The following is a 22,081-nucleotide window of genomic DNA, read 5'->3' on the forward strand; positions in this document are numbered from 1 at the left end:
TTTGTGTTGGATCCGTTTCATCAGGTGGGAGTGTTTATCATAATTATTTATACCTAGTACTGGGTGGCCAGAGTCTAAAGTACAAGAGGTAGTGGTAGTAAGTATCATATCTAACAATACAGTCAGGGAATTGTACCCCTCAGTTACAGTTAGCATTGGTGGCTAGTAGTATTTAGCATAGGATGGCTAATGGCTAGCGTTAAGCATTGGCTGCTAGCAGTGTTAGCAATCTTTGGCTAACAGGGTTAGCAGTCTTTGGCTAACAGGGTTAGCAATGGTGGCTAGCAGCATTTAGCATTGGTTGGCTAATGGCTAGCGTTAAGCATTGGCAGCTAGCAGTGTTAGCAATCTTTGGCTAACAGGGTTAGCAGTCTTTGGCTAACAGGGTTAGCAATGGTGGCTAGCAGCATTTAGCATTGGTTGGCTAATGGCTAGCGTTAAGCATTGGCAGCTAGCAGTGTTAGCAATCTTTGGCTAACAGGGTTAGCAGTCTTTGGCTAACAGCGTTAGCAATGGTGGCTAGCAGTATTTAGCATTGGTTGGCTAATGGCTAGCGTTTAAGCATTCACATTGGATGGAGTTCGGCGACTCCACCACTTCAAGCAACCAGCATGTGGGCGGAATACGGCGATTCCAACCCAGTAAGCAGTCAACATCAACGTTTCACTTCCCTTGAGCTGACCGCGTCCTCTCCAATGTGCCCCGTCGCGTGTATCCACTCCGTCCTGGTTCCACCTTGACGTTGAGGGGTATCCCACGCGGCACCTCCTTCTGCGTTCCGTCCGTCCCGTCTCGTCGCGGGCGCGTTCGGTAAATAATTGTCCAATTATCTAGCAGTCTCAGTCAATGAGTCAACTAGATGTCCCCCTTGGAAGGGTGTGGGCGAAATGACTTTTCTTACACCATAGAAACAATTCGGACTTTATAAGAATGTTCGTTTATTTGGACCTTGAAGCCCAGCATCCAGCTTATCCTCTGTTACAATAATCACCAGGTGGTCAATTAACAAGGGGTTTAGCTTGTAGCTTGGTAGTTGGTAGTAGCTTACATCCAAGCATTAGTGGATAATGTTAGTAGAGGGCGAAGTGGTATTGGTAATGTTCAACCAGGTCGCCTCTGTTGATAGTTCGTTAATAGTTAAGTTGCCATTTAGCAACCAGTTCTGGTTAGTGTAGTCAGACATTTAGTTAGTCTGTATGTTCATTCAGTCTGACATTAGTCAGTTTATAGTCAGACGTCAGTCAGACGATAGTTAGCATTTAGTCAGTGTTCATTCCAATGCTAGTCAGCGTTTAGTCAATAGTAGTCAGACGTTAGTCAGATTATTTACCTATACAAAAGAAAGGAAAACAGACAGCATTAATTAATAACTAGAGAATGCGGATATTAACGGCGCATATAATGCTACGTACCGTTGGCCAGTCACGAGTTCGCCCACAGGGCTTTTCACCTTACAGTCTAGACTGAGAGTGTCACTTAAATAGCGCGACGCGCCTGCGCAGAGACAGCTTACCTGCTCAGAGTCGCAATACGTACTCCAAAGTGCGTCCACTAGGCGGCACCAGATAATAATTAACTCATGCAATAAATGTATACAATAAATGTTACACATGATAATAATGAAGGATAATAATGATAAATATATTGGGAAAAACGTCGGATAATTCTCCAGTGTGTGTGTCTAACTGTCCTGTGTGTGTGTGTGTCTGTGTGTGTGTGTGTGTGTGCGTATGTGTGTGTGTGTGTCTGTGTGTGTGCCTGTGTGTCTGTGTGTATGTGTGTGTGTGTGTGTGTGTGTGTGTGTGTGTGTGCGTACGTGTGCACGTGTGTGTGTGTGTCTAACTGTCCTGTGTGTGTGTGTGTGTCTAACTGTATTTGTGTGTATGTGTGTGTGTGTGTCCTGTGTGTGTGTGCACGTGTGTGTGTCTGCCTGTGCGTGTGTATGTGTGTGTGTGTGTGTGTGTGTGTGTGTGTGTGTGCACGTGTGCACTTGTGTGTGTGTGTCTAACTGTCCTGTGTGTGTGTGTGTGTGTCTAACTGTCCTGTGTGTGTGTGTCTAACTGTCCTGTGTGTGTGTGTGTGTGTGTGCGTGTGTGTCTAACTGTCCTGTGTGTGTGTCTAACTGTCCTGTGTGTGTGTCTAACTGTCCTGTGTGTGTGTCTAACTGTCCTGTGTGTGTGTGCGTGTGCACGTGTGTGTGTCTAACTGTCCTGTGTGTGTGTCTAACTGTCCTGTGTGGTGTGTGTGTGCGTGTGCACGTGTGTGTGTCTAACTGTCCTGTGTGTGTGTCTAACTGTCCTGTGTGTGTGTGTGTGTGCGTGTGCACGTGTGTGTGTCTAACTGTCCTGTGTGTGTGTCTAACTGTCCTGTGTGTGTGTCTAACTGTCCTGTGTGTGTGTGTCTAACTGTCCTGTGTGTGTCTAACTGTCCTGTGTGTGTCTAACTGTCCTGTGTGTGTGTCTAACTGTCCTGTGTGTGTCTAACTGTCCTGTGTGTGTCTAACTGTCCTGTGTGTGTGTGTCTAACTGTCCTGTGTGTGTGTGTCTAACTGTCCTGTGTGTGTCTAACTGTCCTGTGTGTGTCTAACTGTCCTGTGTGTGTGTCTAACTGTCCTGTGTGTGTGTCTAACTGTCCTGTGTGTGTGTGTGTGTGTGTGCGTGTGTGTCTAACTGTCCCGTGTGTGTGTCTAACTGTCCTGTGTGTGTGTCTAACTGTATTTGTGTGTGTGTCTAACTGTCCTGTGTGTGTGTGTGTCTGTGTGTGTGTGTGTGTTCGTATGTGTGTGTGTGTGTCTGTGTGTGTGCCTGTGTGTCTGTGTGTATGTGTGTGTGTGTGTGTGTGTGTGTGTGTGTGCGTACGTGTGCACGTGTGTGTGTGTGTCTAACTGTCCTGTGTGTGTGTGTGTGTCTAACTGTATTTGTGTGTGTATGTGTGTGTGTGTGTCCTGTGTGTGTGTGTGCACGTGTGTGTGTCTGCCTGTGTGTGTGTATGTGTGTGTGTGTGTGTGTGTGTGTGTGTGTGTGTGTGTGTGCGCGTGTGCACTTGTGTGTGTGTGTCTAACTGTCCTGTGTGTGTGTGTGTGTGTCTAACTGTCCTGTGTGTGTGTGTCTAACTGTCCTGTGTGTGTGTGTGTGTGTGTGTGCGTGTGTGTCTAACTGTCCTGTGTGTGTGTCTAACTGTCCTGTGTGTGTGTCTAACTGTCCTGTGTGTGTCTAACTGTCCTGTGTGTGTGTGTCTAACTGTCCTGTGTGTGTGTGTCTAACTGTCCTGTGTGTGTCTAACTGTCCTGTGTGTGTCTAACTGTCCTGTGTGTGTGTCTAACTGTCCTGTGTGTGTGTGTCTAACTGTCCTGTGTGTGTGTCTAACAGGGGGAGAAGTATGATGGCCGTAGAGCTGACGTCTGGAGTTGTGGCGTCATCCTCTTCGCTCTTCTAGTGGTAAGGTCTCTTCTCCTCCTCTTCATCACTCCTCCTCCTCCTCCTCTTCATCAGAATAGAATAGAATAGATCTTTATTTGTCATTGTTGGTACAACGAAAATTTGTTAGGAACATCACCACTGGCATACAACATAAGATATAGCATGTGCAAAATAATAATGTCAATAATAATAGTAATATAGTAATAAAGTATCAATGTCCCAATGTTCTCAATATATAACATACCATCATTGTCCCAAGTGCATTTAGTGCTAGTGCAAATAAATTGATAAATATAAATATTTCAGTCCAGTGAGTTGATGGAAGGAGGGGGGGGGGGGGGGTTGACTTGCAAAGGATGAAGTATTGTATAGTGCAGCAATGCAAGTCCGGTTCACAGTTATTGTTGTAATGTGGGAGTGGGAGTTATGTCACCGGGGGTGGGATGCGGGGGGGGGGGGGGCAAGTTGATGTTGATCGTTGAGCAGCCTGACAGCCCGTGGGTAGAGGCTGTTGGTCAGTCTGCTGGTTCCGGACTGGATGGATCTGTACCTTCGACCAGAGGGCAGCAGTTGAAAGAGATGGTTTGCTGGGTGGTACTGGTCTAGTAAGATGTTATTTATACGCCGTAGGCAGCGGGAGGTAAAGACTGTGGAGATATCTGGGAGGCTAGCTCCAGTGATCCTCCTCGCAGCCTTGACCACTCTGTGGAGGGCCTCCTTCTCTGCCCTGGTGCAGCTAGTAAACCACACCAGTAGTCCGTACGTGAGTACACTCTCTAGATAGATAGATAGATAGATAGATACTTTATTAATCCCCTTGGGGAAATTCAGGGTATCTCGCAGCTCACATAGTATACAGACATTGACCATTCCCATACAGTAGTTACACGTTATGTCTGCATCATGAATTAAAATAAGTACATGATAAAATTCAATTAAATCATACCCATCAATATTAAAATTTAAATTTAAATAGGAGCGTGATTAGATAACACTCTACTGCGCAGTGGTAGAAGTTGGCCATCAGTCCCTGTGGGAGTTTAGCCCATTTAAGCTTCCTAAGATAGAAAAGGCGCTGCTATGCTTTGCCCACAGCAGAGGCAATGCTGACCCCCCAGGACAGGTCATCAGACATTGTCACGCCCAGAAACTTAGATTTTGAAACCCTCTCCACCTCCTCATTCCCAATGAGGAGTGGAGAGTGGCTGAGGTCACCAGTCCTGCGGAAATCGATGATCATCTCCTTGGTCTTCGTGGGGTTGAGAGCAAGGTTATGACCATCGCACCACTCCACTAGTTGCTCAACCTCCCTCCTGTATGAGGTCTCATCATTCCCTCTGATGAGGCCAAGCACTGTTGTGTCGTCTGCAAATTTCACTCCTCCTGTCTGCCTCTTCTCCTCTTCCTCCTCCTCCTGTGTGCCTCTCCTTCTCCTCCTCTTCATTCCACTGTTTTTTTAACTGCTGTCTGTTGTTTTCATTTATTTCTGATTTTGTTTTTGTTTATGTACTTTTTATATACTAAGCTGTAAAGCATATAAATAAAAGTCATTCACTCGATGAAGGATGGTGTTTGTACCCTCACCACGCACGCACGCACGCACGCACGCACACACACACACACACACACACACACACACACACACACACATTCCCTCCTTCCTGCTGTCAACTGTTGTCCAGCAAGTCTGTGCTCGTGTCAATGTGTGACATAACCATCTCTTCTCTGTCTCTTCTCTCTCTCTCTCTCTCTCTCTCCTCCTCTCTCTCTCTCTCTCTCTCTCTCTCTCTCTCTCTCTCTCTCTCTCTCTCTCTCTCTCTCTCTCTCTCTCTCTCTCTCTCTTTCTCTCTCTCTCTCTCTCTCTCTCTCTCTATCTCTATCTCTCTCTCTCTCTGAGTGAATGAATGAATGAAAACTTTATTTAACAGATTGCAGAATGGGGTACAATACAGTACGGCTCAATACACACAATTGTTAAGGGGATGCAGACCAGAGAAATACTTTCATCTTGTTTACATCAGGGTCCCCCATTTTCAATTCATAGTGACATTTATGACATACACAACATACATGACATTTATGGCATAGGGACATACATGACATACAGGTATTTAGTACTGTTACATTTGTGACATATACGATATTCAAATATACAGTACTGTTACCCATAGATCCTAACAGAGTAAATACATGTGATGGGGAGGAGACTGTCCATTAGGAGGGGGAGGGTGGGCGGGTGGAGAGAAATATACATACGGTTGGAGCGAGGCAGGGTTGACTGAGTGGTTTGCGTGAGTTAAAACTTTCTGAAAGTTATTTCTATCTTCTATCTGTGTGTCTATTATATATGTACATTTTGTTTGTCGTTTGTCAGTGTTGTTAGTTTAGTGTTTGGTGTGTTTTGGAGCGAGTAGCAGCCACCAGTTCTGCTGGTCGGCATGCCGCCTGCAGCAATGGGTTCGGAGCGTCTGACGCGCAGACACGCTGTAAAGCTCTCCCGGGACTAAATTGCACCGTGGAGGAATGCAGTTTAGCAGTCAGGGCTATTGTGGGTCATGACAGTGTGAAATCTGCATCGCGGATGAACAACGCAGTTGTAATTTTTTTGGATTGTGTAGATAAAGTTAATTTGGTTGTGGTGCAGGGAGTGGTAATTCAAGACACTTCGTGTTTCCACTAGTAAGCCCAGCACAAAGGATAACGATTTCCAACGTTCCTCCTTTCATCAGAAATGAGGTTCTGGAAAGGGAACTGGCTAGACACGGTCAGATAGTTTCCCCGGTGAAGATGATTTCTCTGGGTTGTAAATCCCCTCTGTTAAAGCATGTGTTATCTTTCAGAAGTCAGGTTTTCATGATTTTGAAAATGAAAAAAGTTATCTGAATTTATCCATGAATTTGATAGTGGATGACTTTGATTATACTATTTATATAACTTCAGACACAATCAAATGCTTTGGGTGTGGGATGGAAGGTCACATGATTAGGTCCTGTCCTAATAAGAGGCCTAGGCCGTCTGATCAAACACCGCCATCACCCAGGGCAGGTCCAAGTGGCTCGAGCACCAACAAGGGTCGAGAGAGAACCTCTGGGAGGAAAGGAACAGAAGAAGGTCTGGTGGAGAAGACAGGACAAGGTGAGAAGGTGCAGGGGGAGGGAGAGGCCTGGTGGAGGGAGTAGAACAGGGTGAGCAGGTGCAGGAGGAGAGGAGAGGCCTGGTGGAGAAGACAGGACAAGGTGAGAATGTGCTGGGGGAGGGGGGGGGGCTGGTGGAGAAGACAGAGCAGGGGGAGCAGGGGGAGGGGAATAGACCTGTTAGACGGGGCAGAGCAGGGTGAGCAGGGGGAGGGGATAGACCTGTTAGAGGGGGCAGAGCAGGGGGAGCAGGGGGAGGGGATAGACCTGGTAGAGGGGGCAGAACAGGGTGAGCAGGGGGAGGGGATAGACCTGGTAGAGGGGGCAGAACAGGGTGAGCAGGGGGAGGGGATAGACCTGGTAGAGGGGGCAGAACAGGGTGAGCAGGGGGAGGGGATAGACCTGGTAGAGGGGGCAGAACAGGGTGAGCAGGGGGAGGGGATAGACCTGGTAGAGGGGGCAGAACAGGGTGAGCAGGGGGAGGGGATATACCTGGTAGAGGGGGCAGAGCAGGGTGAGCAGGGGGAGGGGATAGACCTGGTAGAGGGGGCAGAACAGGGTGAGCAGGGGGAGGGGATAGACCTGGTAGAGGGGGCAGAACAGGGTGAGCAGGGGGAGGGGATAGACCTGGTAGAGGGGGCAGAACAGGGTGAGCAGGGGGAGGGGATAGACCTGGTAGAGGGGGCAGAACAGGGTGAGCAGGGGGAGGGGATAGACCTGGTAGAGGGGGCAGAACAGGGTGAGCAGGGGGAGGGGATAGACCTGGTAGAGGGGGCAGAACAGGGTGAGCAGGGGGAGGGGATAGACCTGGTAGAGGGGGCAGAACAGGGTGAGCAGGGGGAGGGGATAGACCTGGTAGAGGGGGCAGAGCAGGGTGAGCAGGGGGAGGGGATAGACCTGGTAGAGGGGGCAGAACAGGTGAGCAGGGGGAGGGGATAGACCTGGTAGAGGGGGCAGAGCAGGGTGAGCAGGGGGAGGGGATAGACCTGGTAGAGGGGGCAGGACAGGGTGAGCAGGGGGAGGGGATAGACCTGGTAGAGAGGGCAGAGCAGGGTGAGCAGGGGGAGGGGATAGACCTGGTAGAGGGGGCAGAACAGGGTGAGCAGGGGGAGGGGATAGACCTGTTAGAGGGGGCAGAGCAGGGTGAGCAGGTGCAGGAGGAAAGGAGAGGTTTGGTAGCGGAGGCAGGAGTAAATGTGAATTCTAATTGGAAAAAAGTGGAGAGAAAGGGGAAGAGCGAAGGCTGTTGAGAAGGTCACTGTGGTCGAGGAGGGTGAAGAAGTGGGAGGTCAGAAGACAGGGGTCGGAGGTGTAGAAAGAACCAGACTGGGCAAACGGGCTGGACCAGCTGCTGGAGAAGTAGAGTGTAGCATAAATGAGGAGGAAATGGAACTTGATGCTGATGTAATTTTCAGACGGAATTGTTTTATTACTATCACTATAATTATCATAACTTTTGAACAATAAATTATATTTCTAATCTGTCAGCTGTTCTATATTGCCCACATAATTGTCTATATCCTATACCCTCTAAGTTTCCTGTTAGCTTGTCAGTAAAGTGGTTGAAAATGCAGTTGTTTGTTGAAATGTGGTGGCCGGACAAGATTTTTGTAATAATTTCTGTATCAAATATGAAAGATATTAATAATAATTAATAATCATGATAATCATACAGATATTTTATATCATTTGAAAGCCCTAGTTGTTATCTTCAAAATGGTACTATATATATTTACTTTGAGCATTCATTTTCATAATGGAATGTTGCCTAGGGCTAAAGATAATGTGTGATTTTTGCCACTAGTAGCGTTCATGAGCCGAATACACCTCGGGCCATGTTCGGTAGCGCCGAAGAAGAAGAAGCTTCACACACGAATCCACACGGGGAAAACAGTGAAATATTTGTCTCAAAATTCCGTACGTAACTCCAAGCTGATCAAGCGTGTCCTTAGAATTCCGTACGTAAATCTAAGCAGATCAAGCGTGTTTTTTGAATTCCGTACGTAAATCTAAGCAGATCACGCGTGTTTTTATGATTTATGAAACACAGATTGAGAGGTGTGTGTGTGTGGATCGTTTTTACGATTGTGGATTCTACTTTTGCATTTGTTTATTTTTTATAGAAATCTACCCCCATACAGGCAAGGCAGGTGAAACAGTACAAGGCAGTGGCGGCCGCCACTGGGGGGCGCTAGGGCGCCGCCCTCCCTCAGGCCCTGCCCTGGTTATATGAGAGAAGAACAAGAACAATTATTTTTAATTTTTTTGTTTTATAGCCCTATAAATAATATAAACATGTTTAAAATGAATAATATTTACTCATTTTAAGTATGTTTGTGTTTCCAATGCACAATATAACGTTACTATAGAAAATTAAAAATACTCGTTTTCCTGAACAGGAAGTGACTCACTTTTTTTTTTTTTTTTTTTTTATTTCTCGGCCCGGGCTAGACGCGATAGCGCTCTGAGTGCGCGTCACTGTGTGATCGCTGTATCCGTCTCAGCCAATCAGTGCGTAACGCGTTGTGCGTTGAAATATGACTATTATGTTGGAATCCGGGCGCGATTTGAAGCGGTCTAGGCAGCAGCGCCAAGAATTTCTGTAGCCGCATTTCGCGGAGACGCTCTCTGATTGGCCGACGCAGTTTTTTTTTCCGTAGCAGCATTTCGCGGAGACGATCTCTGATTGGCCGAATCCAATTTCTATGTTCCAATTCTAGCTTATTCTAGGTTGGTGGTAGAGATCATAGTTGTGTTGTTGTGACTGAGATGCGAGCTATTTGTCTTAGAGCGTGACTGCAAGTTCTTTCGACGGTTAAGCTTAGGCACTCTTTCAAAGTTGGTTAAGGTTAGAGTTTGTCTTAGAGCATGGCGATAGAACGCCAGGTAGTTTGCAGTCTGTTCGACGCGGAAATGGACAAAGAAATCAAACTACTTGTTGTGTGGTGCTAACTGCTAACAGCTAACAAGCTATATGGCAGTCTGGACAGTGGACTGGATATACATCATCAACAGCGGATTATACACTTTATCAAGCCCTCCGGCTTGATATACATCAACAGTCTGGGGAGTCGGGACAACAGTGAGTGGACCACGTAAACAGTGAGTTAATTCGGTCTCTCTCTCGCTCTCTCTCTCTAGCTCTCTCTCTCTCCCCCTCTCTCTCGCTCTCTCTCTCTCTCTCTCTCGCTCTCTCTCTCTCTCTCTCTCTCTCTCGCTCTCTCTCTCTCTCTCTCTCTCGCTCTCTCTCTCTCTCTCGCTCTCTCTCTCTCTCTCTCTCTCTCTCTCTCTCTCTCTCTCTCTCTCTCTCTCTCTCTCTAATTTCGCCGCGGGTAGAGCATAACCACTCAGACAATGAATGGTAACTTGTTTAAAATGTCAATATATACATATGTGTTTCTTATTGAATCGATCTGAGAGAGAGAGAGAGAGAGGGAGAGAGAGAGAGAGGGAGAGAGAGGGAGAGCGAGAGAGAGAGCTGTGCGTGTTTGTGTTGGGCTATTGGAAACGTGGTTGCATTTGACTGTGATCATATATTGATCGATGGCAATGGTGATAATATTCGCCAATGCGTGCCTTGTACATGTTTGCAAAATGTTTGGTATAGCGAAGCATCCAGCAGCCGCTACTGGTACAAGGAGAAAATGGTGGGGATGAAAATGAGGGGGCGGGGGGGGGGGTCGTGGTGGAAGAGGATAATGAGAATGGAGGTGAAAATGGGGTGGATGCGTGAAGATGGAGTTGATCTGCAAGGACAGGGTGGAGGGGCTTCATGTCAGCAAGGACACTATAATTAACCAGGAGGAAAGTAGGCCTGTAGATGAAACAGAGTCAAAGGACACAGGTGGGGAGGTCAGAGTGGAGGAAGGAGTGGTAGTGGATGTTGACATGGAGGAGGAGGAGAACAAGCTGAAGGTCATTCGGCAGAAAAGAAAGTCAAAAGTAAACAGTTTGACAAGCTCTCAAGCTAAGAAAGCGGATGTGAAAAAAGTAAACAGTAGTACACAGAGTACACAGGAGGGTACAGGGTCGGATGAAAGCTCTGGAGATTAGTCTGATGATTGGGGGAGTGATGCATCTTCAGATGCAAAAGCTAAATCTTCCTATGGAATGGCTGAAATGAAAATGTTTTTACAGACTTTTTTTTTTTTACAGAAAGGATTTGACTGCAGCCTGCCACACACACACACAGGCCTGCTGTGTAGCACCACACAGGGAAAGGTGAATCTAGAGACGTTCTTCTCAGAACTGCAGTTCCACAGTGCCTCTCCGGTGTCTCTCTCTCTGATGCACCCAGAACCTTGGATCACTTAGGCCCAGTCCACACGATCACGGGTATTTTTGACACCAGTTTTTTTTTAATTATTCAAAAAAATTAAACTCTGTCCACACGCCTGGTTTAAACCCTGCACCGAGTGACGTCATATACATGTAGTACAATGCCAAAGCAGTAGTTCAAGTTTCAAGTTTCTTTAATAGTTGTCATACAGAAGTACAGAATACTTTTGTACAAAATGCTTCTTACTGTTGCGCTCCAGAGACTGTGCATGACAAGATAAGTATGAAATAAAAACATAGTAAAAATTAAGTAGGTGGTGATGTAGTTCAAACATGAAGGCCATTTCAACCAATCAGAAGGGGTTAGGGTTAATACCGGAAACTGAACTGAAGCCTGGAACACAAACATCCCTCCTTGCTCACAGCCAAACAATTCTACAGTTTGCAGCTAGAACAACGTGCAATAAACAAAAAAGGATACATTCACTGTGTGTTCTGCCTCATTTGTTGATGAAAGAAAACCAACATCAACACAATTTACCACGAAGAGTGGAGTTTAGTCTCACAAAAAGATTGCCGATTTTGTTAGTTTACATGCTAACGTGATTGGGATGTGCCATTAGTATAGCATTGCGGCTAGCGTACATTAGCGTAGTAACGTTAATGCTAGTAGAATGAATGGATGAAAATGTTATTTAACAGATTGCAGAATGGGTACAATACAATACGGCTCAATACAAACAATTGTTAAGGGGATGCAGACTGTTATAGTTTGGACTGGGTTCCTTATAACAATAACTTGACAACACATGAGCTTAGTTGGTATCCGCAGCTACAGGTTTACTCAGTGTCAGGTCAGGACTGCAACAACAGACATCATCAGTCGATCACAACACTCTTCAACACAGACGATACGTTTCGAACAAAAGTTTGTTAACAATCATTTTCATTAGGGCTGACCTTCGAAGCTTTTTTTGGCAATCGAAGCTTCGGGCCGAGCTTCGATTTTAATTCGAAGCTTCGAAAAAAAATTAAAAGAAATTTTTTTTAATTCAAGGTGGATCGCTGTTGTCGTTTGAACAACTTCAGATTTCATGGGAACTACCAATCCCCCAAATCAAGAATGTTTAAGATGAATGAAGTAAGATTTTGATTATTTGAAATATGGCCTGTGTAGACTAAACTATGCACAGAATTATGTCAGTCTACAAGGTCCGGATTCTACATGGTCCGGCAATGTAGACCTTGTAGACTCCACTACAGACCAATTATCAGTGAATGTTCATGCATTTTTAAGAAGGGCAACTTCCACAAAAAAACAAAGAACTCACCAAAACATCTCAGTAGCACCTTATCTAAATGTTATATTTCATATATGGAGATTCATATTTATTTATGTATTGCATGCATTTCTACATTTTATTTCCTATTTTGTTTATTCATCCCAGTATCTTTCTTTCTTATGTGTGGAATTCTACAAGGTGCGCGCACACACACACACACACACACCTACACACACACCTACACACACACACACACACACCCACACACACACACACACACACACACACACACACACACACACACACACACACACACACACACACACACACACACACACACACACACTTACATTTAGTCATTTAGCTGACGCTTTTATCCAAAGCGACTTACAAGTTCTGTACGACAAGACAGCAAGAAGGGTACAACTCTATCAGCTGAGTAACAATGTTCATCAAAGTGTTGCGTGTTACAGTGTAGGTTAGTTTATTAGGACAAGTGCATGACAGTAAGGTTAGTCACGGTTCGTTTTTTTTTTTTTTTTTTTTATCATTTCAGATAATGGTTGAAGAAGTGAGTCTTTAGTCGACGGCGAAAGATTGGACGGGATTCGTCTGTCCTAACTGGAATGGGTAGTTCACACACACACACACACACACACACACACACACACACACACACACACACACACACACACACACACACACACACACACACACACACACACACACACAAAGCGAAGTAAAAAAAGTTTTTTTTTTTAAATTAAAATTTTTTTTTTTTTTTTTTTTTTTTTACTTCGATTTTTTTTTTAATGTTCGAAGCTTGTGCCATCGAATCGAACGTTCGAAGCTTCGAAGCATTTAAGACAGCCCTAATTTTCATATAACGCTACTTGGGACAGCTCTGCTGTAAACACTGGAAATAATCTCGGTTACCATGTCCACACGCAACCACTGCAACCGGGATGCGCGCAAAACTTCACCCTGGACTCCGGTTGTGAAAGACGATTGCAGAGTTCCAAAAACCCGGTTGCATGTGGACGAACAGTGCAACCGCGCACATACAATCACGGTTACATAAAACCCAGCGTTCGTGTGGACAGGGCCTTAGAAAGCTTTTCACAGGGGAAAAGTCACATGACAATATAATTAAAATTCAGCATTGTGTCCCCTACGTGAGCACCAACCATTTATACTGTGGGATATTTGTGGATATCCTGATGAAGAATGTTCTCAGTCAACCGAGGTTTGGATAATAACAAGGTTTATTAACCAAACAGATAGAATACATAGAGAGAATGGCTGAGGGCTTCCCCCAGGTAATCAGCTGAAATGACCCAGGTAAAAGACCCCGATAGATCTCGGGAGGAGACCTATATAGGTAACAAGGGGGGGGGGGGGGGTCCCATTTGATAGGTCAGATGGGGGGGGGGGTACAGGTTTGGGGAGAGGGGAGGGGGATGTCTTATTCCACAGATAGGGGGGGGGGGCACAGGTTTGGGGAGAGGGGAGGGGGATGTCTTATTCCACAGATAGGGGGGGGGGTCACAGGTAAGGGGATATAGGGGAGGGGAATATATTTACATGAGAACATTATATTATACCACAATACTTACTTTTCTTTCTTATAATGTGGGTGAGATTAATGTATAATATACCAGGGTTGTTTGGAACAGGTAAAAGTGAATAGGTATGGTATAAGAATGGGACCGATGTAGTCCATCGGTTATCAGATAATGAATAAAATAGAAAATAATTAAAATAATAAAAATTTTGGCCAATGTGATCTGTTGGTTGGCATAACAGTTTAAAATAGAATTATTTACATACATGATTCATGACATGATCGACTGGACTGCGGTCTGTGTTATTTTGATATCAGAGATGTGGGAATAGATATCACCCTTTTCTTTTATTAATTGCTCAAAATACCTATATCAATGAGTGGTCCTCAACTCTGATATCAAACAACAATTAACATAATCATTAGAAGCTATAGCTGTGCACATATCTTGGCATACCTTCAGTCGTTCATGTCGTGACTCAGGGGAGCTAATGTCATGGTTGTACATATACAAATGGCGTAATATTTACAATAGACATTACCTTAGTGGCTAATGTGTCAAAATAAAATTGAAAACCGTTAACCTAGTGGTTAATAAAACTGATATAACAGGTGATTATGATCATCGTTATGCATTGTTCTGTGGTGCATACTATCAATGGTCAAAACAAACTTGGTGTCTTGGACCAACCCAACTGGTTCTGCCCTGTTTAACAATACCATTTTGCAATGTGACTCTGTGATAATTTCTCATTGCCATTATAAAATTGGTTAATGCAATCTTATTGATTGTATTTCATCATATTCCTAGTCAATAATTTTCCAGATACATATGAACTCTGTGAAACAGTTCTTGTTTGTGAATCTGACAGTTGCTGTGTTGTGTTGATCGTCTGTTCTCGGTCTGTCGTGTGGCAGGGCCAAACAGTAACACAGTAAATTAAATACATACATAACAATGTGGGCAATGTGTGTTCAGAAGTCTCTTGGTCCACAGGTTGACGATGCAGTCGGGAACATTCACTGGTCGCTGTCCATTCCCTGTCAAGGGTCACCTGTAGCAGTGGGGCGGTCAACTATAGTGGCCTTGCAGACTCTTTTCCTGGAGCCTGCGCTGCTCTCCATCACCACCACACATCCGCCACTGTGCTCACGCTTGGCCCCCATCAGGCCCAGAGACATGGTGGTCAGGGCGTTTTTGAATGTGCTGTGTGGTGGTTGGTTCCCCCCCGTTCCTCGTCATCGCGGTACTAGAGGGGCGAGGGGGCGGGCGTTTTTGAATGTGTTGGTTTCGCTGTCCTCCCCTCGTCATTGCGGTACCACTTGATGGAGGGCGAGGGCCCGCCGGTGTAGTGGCTAGTCGGTAGGACGCTCTCTCTCACACGGATGGCAATCTTGTCATCGGGTCTGCCGCGGGCCGCCGGGGTGAGGCTGCATGTCGTCCTTTCTGTCTCTGCTCCCCTTCTTTTGGGGACGTCTGTGTTGTGTGGCTGGGTTGGATGGCGGCTCTCCCACAGTTGCTGTTGTCATCCTGGTTGTGTCCGCAGCTCCTTGGCGGCGTCTCTGGTGGTCCTATGCTGTCGTGGGTCGCTCAGGTTGCTGGGTTGTGTTTCTCTCTGGCTGGTCCTGCCGTCGTTCGTGGTTCAGGTCACGCGTCGTCTCACTCCTTCTCACTTGTCGTGTCCTCTCACCAATATGATCTGAGGATGATAAAATTGCCTTAGAAAACCTCTTCACATAAATGATTCAACGCCTTTCTGCTAAAGAGGAAAATCATTTTGGGATTAATTCAATTCATTGTAAATAAAATCACTTAATTGAAAATAGGAAATGCAAGCCAATTGTTTTAGCAGTGATTCCTTATGTTAAGAAGGTCACATTCACTACAATCTTATCAGATCTTGTATCTAACTAGATCTTACAGCATTAAGCTTTAAATAAAATTGTAAATGAATGGCCAAAGTCTTGAATCAGATAAAATAGCTCTTTTTCTTCATAGTCTGTGATGTTAAATTGAAGTTGATCTTACCTGTGCGATGGGTGTGCCTCAGGATACTTACCTCGTCACGCCTTCTCTGGCGTTCTTCACGTCTCAGTGTGGCTCGTCATAATTTAGCATGGGGAAAAACATAAAATCTAGGCAGCCAGTTAATTTTGCATGAAAAACAATCATTCATTTTCTCGTCTACTCTTAAGTAGCATTAATTTAATTACCTCTAATATACCTTGTGCATTTTGATAATCATTGTGTAAATGATTATCCTGCTTCCAACTGATATAATTAAATCTAACCCTAACTAACCTTACTGTCATGCACTTGTCCTAATAAACTAACCTACACTGTAGCACTCAACACTTTGATGAACATTGTTACTCAGCTGATAGAGTTGTGCTCTTCCTGATGTCCCGTCGCACAGAATCTGTGAGTCGCTTTGGATAAAAGTGTCAGCTAAATGATCAATGTACGTGTATACCTTGTACATTTAGATAATTGTGCTCCAATTTTGGTGGTTGATATTTTGCAGTCATGGAAATGTATTAGTTGTTAAAAGAATAGTCATGCATGTTATTGGTTATAAACAGAGAATAGAAGGAGGAGATTTCAAGTGAAGTTGTTTTCATCATATCTTTCATCTCGGGCACTTCTACTTTGTCTGGTTTCATTCAGAAATTATATCTCTAATTCGTGTGCCTTCTTGAAAATAGATGATGAAAACACTGGTTAGTTATTTTGTTAGTATGGGAATTAGGTACTTTCATGACTGCAAATTCATCATTTGTCTCTGATTCATGTTGAATAAGTGGTTCTCTGTTGTTATCCATTGTTAGGTGAGTCCACCAAGTCTGTGGTCAGAGTGCAGGCATTTGCATTGCTTTGTCTCCCTCATGCCATACCCTGTGGGTTTCAAGTGCCCACTCTGAATAGCGTCTGTTATCGTTGGCGTTCCTGTAAAAGAAATTTACATGTGGGTGTTTGGATGCAGATTTGTTTTAAATGGTCAATCGATTGTCTCTCAGCTCCACACCATCTTCGGTTGAGTCTCGTGGTAACAAAGAGAAAATCTGCATCTAAAGCGATACTTCCTACTATACTAAGTGGAGATACTAAGTTGCGTCTGGTCAGAGTCCTCTCTGGCTATTTGCATTGTCTTTCAACTCCACATCGTCCTCAGCTGGTTTGAGTGAGTGTTTAAACACTGCTTTGTAATTCAATTTAGAGTTAACTCAGTCTGCCTCTCCTGTAACACAAAAAACATGTTAATTTTCCCACTCCTCTAAGACCATTTGAGTGGGTTCTCCTTGATTGTCTGTGAGCTTATCAATCATATCGCATATGTACACAAGCACCATAAGAATGTGGAACCACACATTTTGAATCATGTTTAAAAATGTCTTACAATGGAAAGGGCTAGTTATCTTTCATTGGTTCTTTAGATAAACACATTAACTCAAGTGAATATAACCTACTTGTTAACCTAAACATCTTACTTTTAAACATAATCTATGTTGTTTGTGCCCAAGTTTTCAACATTAAAAGCTTATAAAGTCTAATCTAACGCTGTTTATGTGGACTACAATTCCTGTACTGCCATATACCGGAAACCGGAAGTGTTTGGTTAGCTCCCCGTATTGGTCAGTATGACCGGTACGCCCACAGATGCATTATAATTCTGAAACAGACATTGCAATTAGCTTTATATGACTTATAACGTGTACAGTAATGAACCCAATCACTCAAGCGATATGGGATAGCTTTAATTCACTGCGAATGAGAAGATAGTTATGTCATGCAGCTACATTAGGATTTCATACTTACCGGAAAAAGCTGGCGTGTTCATGTTGGATCCTCACAGTTCAGTTCAGTTATTGAATGACCATATTATATTACCCCCTTGCAGCGTGTATTTACACATACAATTAAAATATACTATACATGGATTTCATATACCCTCGCCCTCGGGCATATTAAACTTTACGTTCGCTTATGGATAGGCTCATAATAAAATCATAACGTCATTGCTCCAAGCGACGTTCATGCGTTCCCATTCACCTCGGAAATAACGCTTTGCAATCCTGCAGTACTAGTTCCGCGAGCTCTCAATAGCCTGGAATTTACTTAAAATCAGCGTTTTGTAACCGAATGAACGTCACTTGTGCATAGTGAAACGTAAACAAATAGAAACGATAAATTATAATTTCCAACCGGACGTTACATGTCGCACGAGTTGTATCCCAATGTTATTCCCATAATACAAATAGAAACGATAAAACTATACTTCCCAAATGGTCGTTCCCGTGGGCCGATTTTGTTGGTTCCGGAAATTACTATCCTAGTTTGTCGCGTAAATTGCACCTCAATGTTATTCTCTGTATAACGGTACTCGTCTCTCAATGCTCGGCGCGATATCAGTCGGCATATTGTGCGCATACAAACGAGACTTTAAACAGACAAACAAACATTAATACATATAAGTTAACGTGTGTGTATATCTGACTGTATTGGATCGCTGTTCGTTTAGTCGACCAGCATCTGCTGCGACAAGGCATTTATCCCTTGATATACATCGTTATTAAAGTCATAACGACCGAACCTGACTTCGAAATTTACCAGCGATATATTAGATGTGAATATACCGTTTAATCATACTCTCGGTCTCTTCAACTCGCGACTAATGTCCCGTTTAGTGTAGTATGGCGTACTACACCGGGACATCGCGTAATCAGCTTCCCGCTTATCTGTATGATCAATTGGTTAATTTAATCCGAATACATCGTTTTCAGGAATGGAAGAGATTGTGGGCTTAGTTTGAGGTTGAAACAATGAATATTATGACGCTACTCTGGTAATTTCTAATTATGATTCCATCAGCTTCTCGGTCCTAACTTCCCGCCTCTTTGCAAAGGAATCACAGAACGTTTTTTAACAGAGTTGCGTTTTCAAGGATATCACATCTAATAAGCCCACGTTTCTTGCCTTGTTGCCTATATTTTAGTCTGCATTAGCTAGACTTGGGTTAGCAATCCAACAATCTTAATTTGTGCCCTAACTTTCGGTTTGGCAACAGCTCAAATCCGGGAATAGCACTAACAACCCATCCTCTCAGAACATCTGTCCAGATAAAGGACCCAGGTACACGCGTTCCCCAGTACGATTCTCAATACAGATCAGATATATTAATGCACATTATTCTTACTCAGCCATGATCTCAATATTTGACAACATTCTGTAATATTCACCTGGCACAGAGAAAAGCGGGAAGGTTTTAATTCCTTGCCATACATTTTTGGTCGACCATCTATTATACTCACTTTTCTCTGTATAGCTGAAACAATACAGCACGCCGGTAGGACGCAAGAGTCCGTCACAAGTTCGTAGACGCCAATTGTGGGATATTTGTGGATATCCTAATGAAGAATGTTCTCAGTCAACCGAGGTTTGGATAATAACAAGGTTTATTAACCAAACAGATAGAATACATAGAGAGAATGGCTGAGGGCTTCCCCCAGGTAATCAGCTGAAATGACCCAGGTAAAAGACCCCGATAGATCTCGGGAGGAGACCTATATAGGTAACAAGGGGGGGGGGGGGGTGTGGTCCCATTTGATAGGTCAGATGGGGGGGGGGGTACAGGTTTGGGGAGAGGGGAGGGGGATGTCTTATTCCACAGATAGGGGGGGGGGCACAGGTTTGGGGAGAGGGGAGGGGGATGTCTTATTCCACAGATAGGGGGGGGGGCACAGGTTTGGGGAGAGGGGAGGGGGATGTCTTAGTCCACAGATAGGGGGGGGGGGCACAGGTAAGGGGATATAGGGGAGGGGAATATATTTACATGAGAACATTATATTATACCACAATACCAACCTTAGGAATATGGTTATGTGGTTTGGAGTTTGCAGTTTAAAAAAATGCATGTTTGTTTTTTTGTTGAGATGTAAAGTATTTATTTGATTGTATTGTTGCATCACTTGTAGTATTAGTATATAAATAACGTTTTTTTATAAAATCAAAAGAAATCTCTCTCTCTGTCTCTCTCTCTCTCTCTCACTCTCTCCATCTCTCTCTCTGTCTCTCTCTCTCCCAATCTCTCCCTCTCTCTCTCTCTCAGCTAAAACTGCAAATTCTTTCTGTTCCCCCAGGAGGAATGGCAATTTCTGCACTTCTGTCATACTTTGGAATTCTGGGGAAATTATTTCAATTTTTGGAAAGAATTCCTCCCTAATATTTCTGTAATTTTCACATTGTGTTAGGAAGTGTAATTCTGTCTCTACGGCTCCCTCATCACAAATACAGCACAGCCTCTCCTCTCTGGGCAGCCAGGTCTGTCTGTGTCTGCCCTTCTCTATCGCCAAACCATGGTACATTGTCAAGAGTCTTTCTTAGATTCTTATCAGTTACTGTGCTGAGGTAGTCTGCCACAGTATACTGTCTGTTTAGGGCCAAATATGTTTCTAATTTGTGTTGTGATTGTGTGAGTTGATTCCAATAAGTAATTGTAAAGTGTCACAAAACAAATGACACATTTTGAAATGACATCCTGAGTCGTTCCTATGTGACCAGTATAATCTTTAAACTGAACTCTGGAGGATAGCTGGCTCTACTTATAAAAAATGGAAATGAGCCTTTAATATCTGCAGACAAGGTGCCTGGTGTCTGTGAAAAGGGAGGAACCCTGGGGAATGTGGGCCTCTGGAGAGGGGAGAGAGAGCGGTAAGAGCTTAACCCTTTCAGACGGGAAGGGTTGCTGGTTGAAAAACAGAGTCTTGAATCTATAGAGGGAGATCTTAAAAAAGGAAACTATATAACAAATTAAATGTTTGATGTGTACAGTAAAAGTTTTCAAAATGGCATGCTTATAAATTGAGTGTCAGTAGAGAATAATACTAACAGAATAATGTGTAAAAACTGTTTGTCTGGAGGGATCCTTAAGAGATACTGGAGAGGCCTCGTACATGGTACGAAATCACGTGGTCACCACAGACAAAGCCGTTGTCTGTTTAGAAGGAAAAAGGGACTTTCTGTTACTTAAAAAAACCACTAGATAACTAACAGTAATACAAAGAAGGAGGAGTTCATAACGAATTATGTACTGTATGTCTGTTTGCTAAAACTAAATGACGACCCTGTGACATCACTGTGTTTAAACCAATCAGGAATATGGTATAATGTCAAATAAAAGAGACTGTTGCGGAGGCAAGAGCCAGACTTTTTTGAGAGATGAGAAGAATGGTGCTCGACACTGGGCACAAGCCGTGCATGATGAGATGTTTTGTTCTGTGCTTCGTTTAAACTGTAATGGATATTTTTTATATAGTCTTTTTCTGTAACTTCATTGAAATAAAAATGACTTTTTATAATCCATTGAGTTCTTGGACTGATCCCTGCCAGCAATGCCAGAAAATACCAGCCGCGCCCTGATTTCCTCTGAAGGTGACTATTTGTACTGGCAACATACTACAGATTGAATCACTTGACTGGTTAATGCTTTTCAGCTAAGAGATATAAATATATATATGTATATGCTATGTACTGATAAGAAATACTATGCATTGGAGATGGGTGTTGTTTGCGGGTTCCGGTGTCTCTGTGTCCAGGCTGACTCTGTCTTGTGTGGGACCGCGACCGTCTGAATCACTGCAGGGTTGGACGGTCGGTTCCGCAGGAGGAGGAGGAGGAGGGGGACAGGAGGGGCCGGGGAGTGCAAACAATGATTACGTGTTAGTACAGTGGTAATACTTATTAAACGGTGAAATAATATCATCAAGCTTTCAAATGAGCAGTATTACAGACCATTCCTCACAAATGAGGACGGTGATGGTGGTGACGGTGGCGTAATATCAAAGTATGTTTATTATAGGCATATAAGAGTTCTCCTAGACAATATATTTGGTTTATTTCAAACAAGAAGAGATTAACAACTCTTCATGATTACATTTCATATCAACTGGATATAACTAGACCAGTGACTTGAAGTAATCTAGACAGAAATAGTAAATTGACTCGAGAACTTGGCGAGTTTAGCACCTCGCCGGGGGATATCGAACGGCCGCGGGTTTATATCTCGAGTAGGTGATTGAGATATATAGAGGCGACCTGTAGCTTTCAACATGGCGTCCCTGGTTAGGGCTGAGATCGGTAAGATAACAGCCAAAATAAAATAAACTAGAAATATTGAAAAAAAAAAAAACTGAGAACCGAGTTTTAGAATACACCAGTCAAAGGATATTGATCTGTAGGGCCCTCCATGGAGAGCAGTGGCAAATTAAAGGCATCTGCATAGTGGGGGCATTGCTGGTGGAGCGGTTGAGCCCGCAAAATTGGATTAAAGAAAAAAAAAAGGGGTAAAGAAAACCCTCTCTCTAAAATGTCTGGCAGTTTAGAGAGACACTTTGTAAGGAGCGGAG

General features: G+C 43.9%; 1 protein-coding gene across 1 annotated transcript in view; it reads left to right on the forward strand.

Annotated features, from left to right (window-relative positions):
• LOC311240726 (serine/threonine-protein kinase BRSK1-like) overlaps window positions 1-22,081 on the forward strand; it is a gene marked incomplete at both ends in the record, with an annotated part of 237,882 nt that overhangs the window by 65,688 nt on the left and 150,113 nt on the right. Inside the window, one exon of the mRNA XM_084329299.1 lies at window positions 3,369-3,437. Within this exon, the coding sequence (XP_084185425.1) occupies window positions 3,369-3,437 (69 nt within the window). The remainder of the gene's footprint in view (window positions 1-3,368; window positions 3,438-22,081) is intronic.

The sequence above is a fragment of the Notolepis coatsorum genome, assembly GCF_963971535.1.
Source record: "Notolepis coatsorum genome assembly, chromosome: 14".
NCBI classification, from domain to species: domain Eukaryota; kingdom Metazoa; phylum Chordata; class Actinopteri; order Aulopiformes; family Paralepididae; genus Notolepis; species Notolepis coatsorum.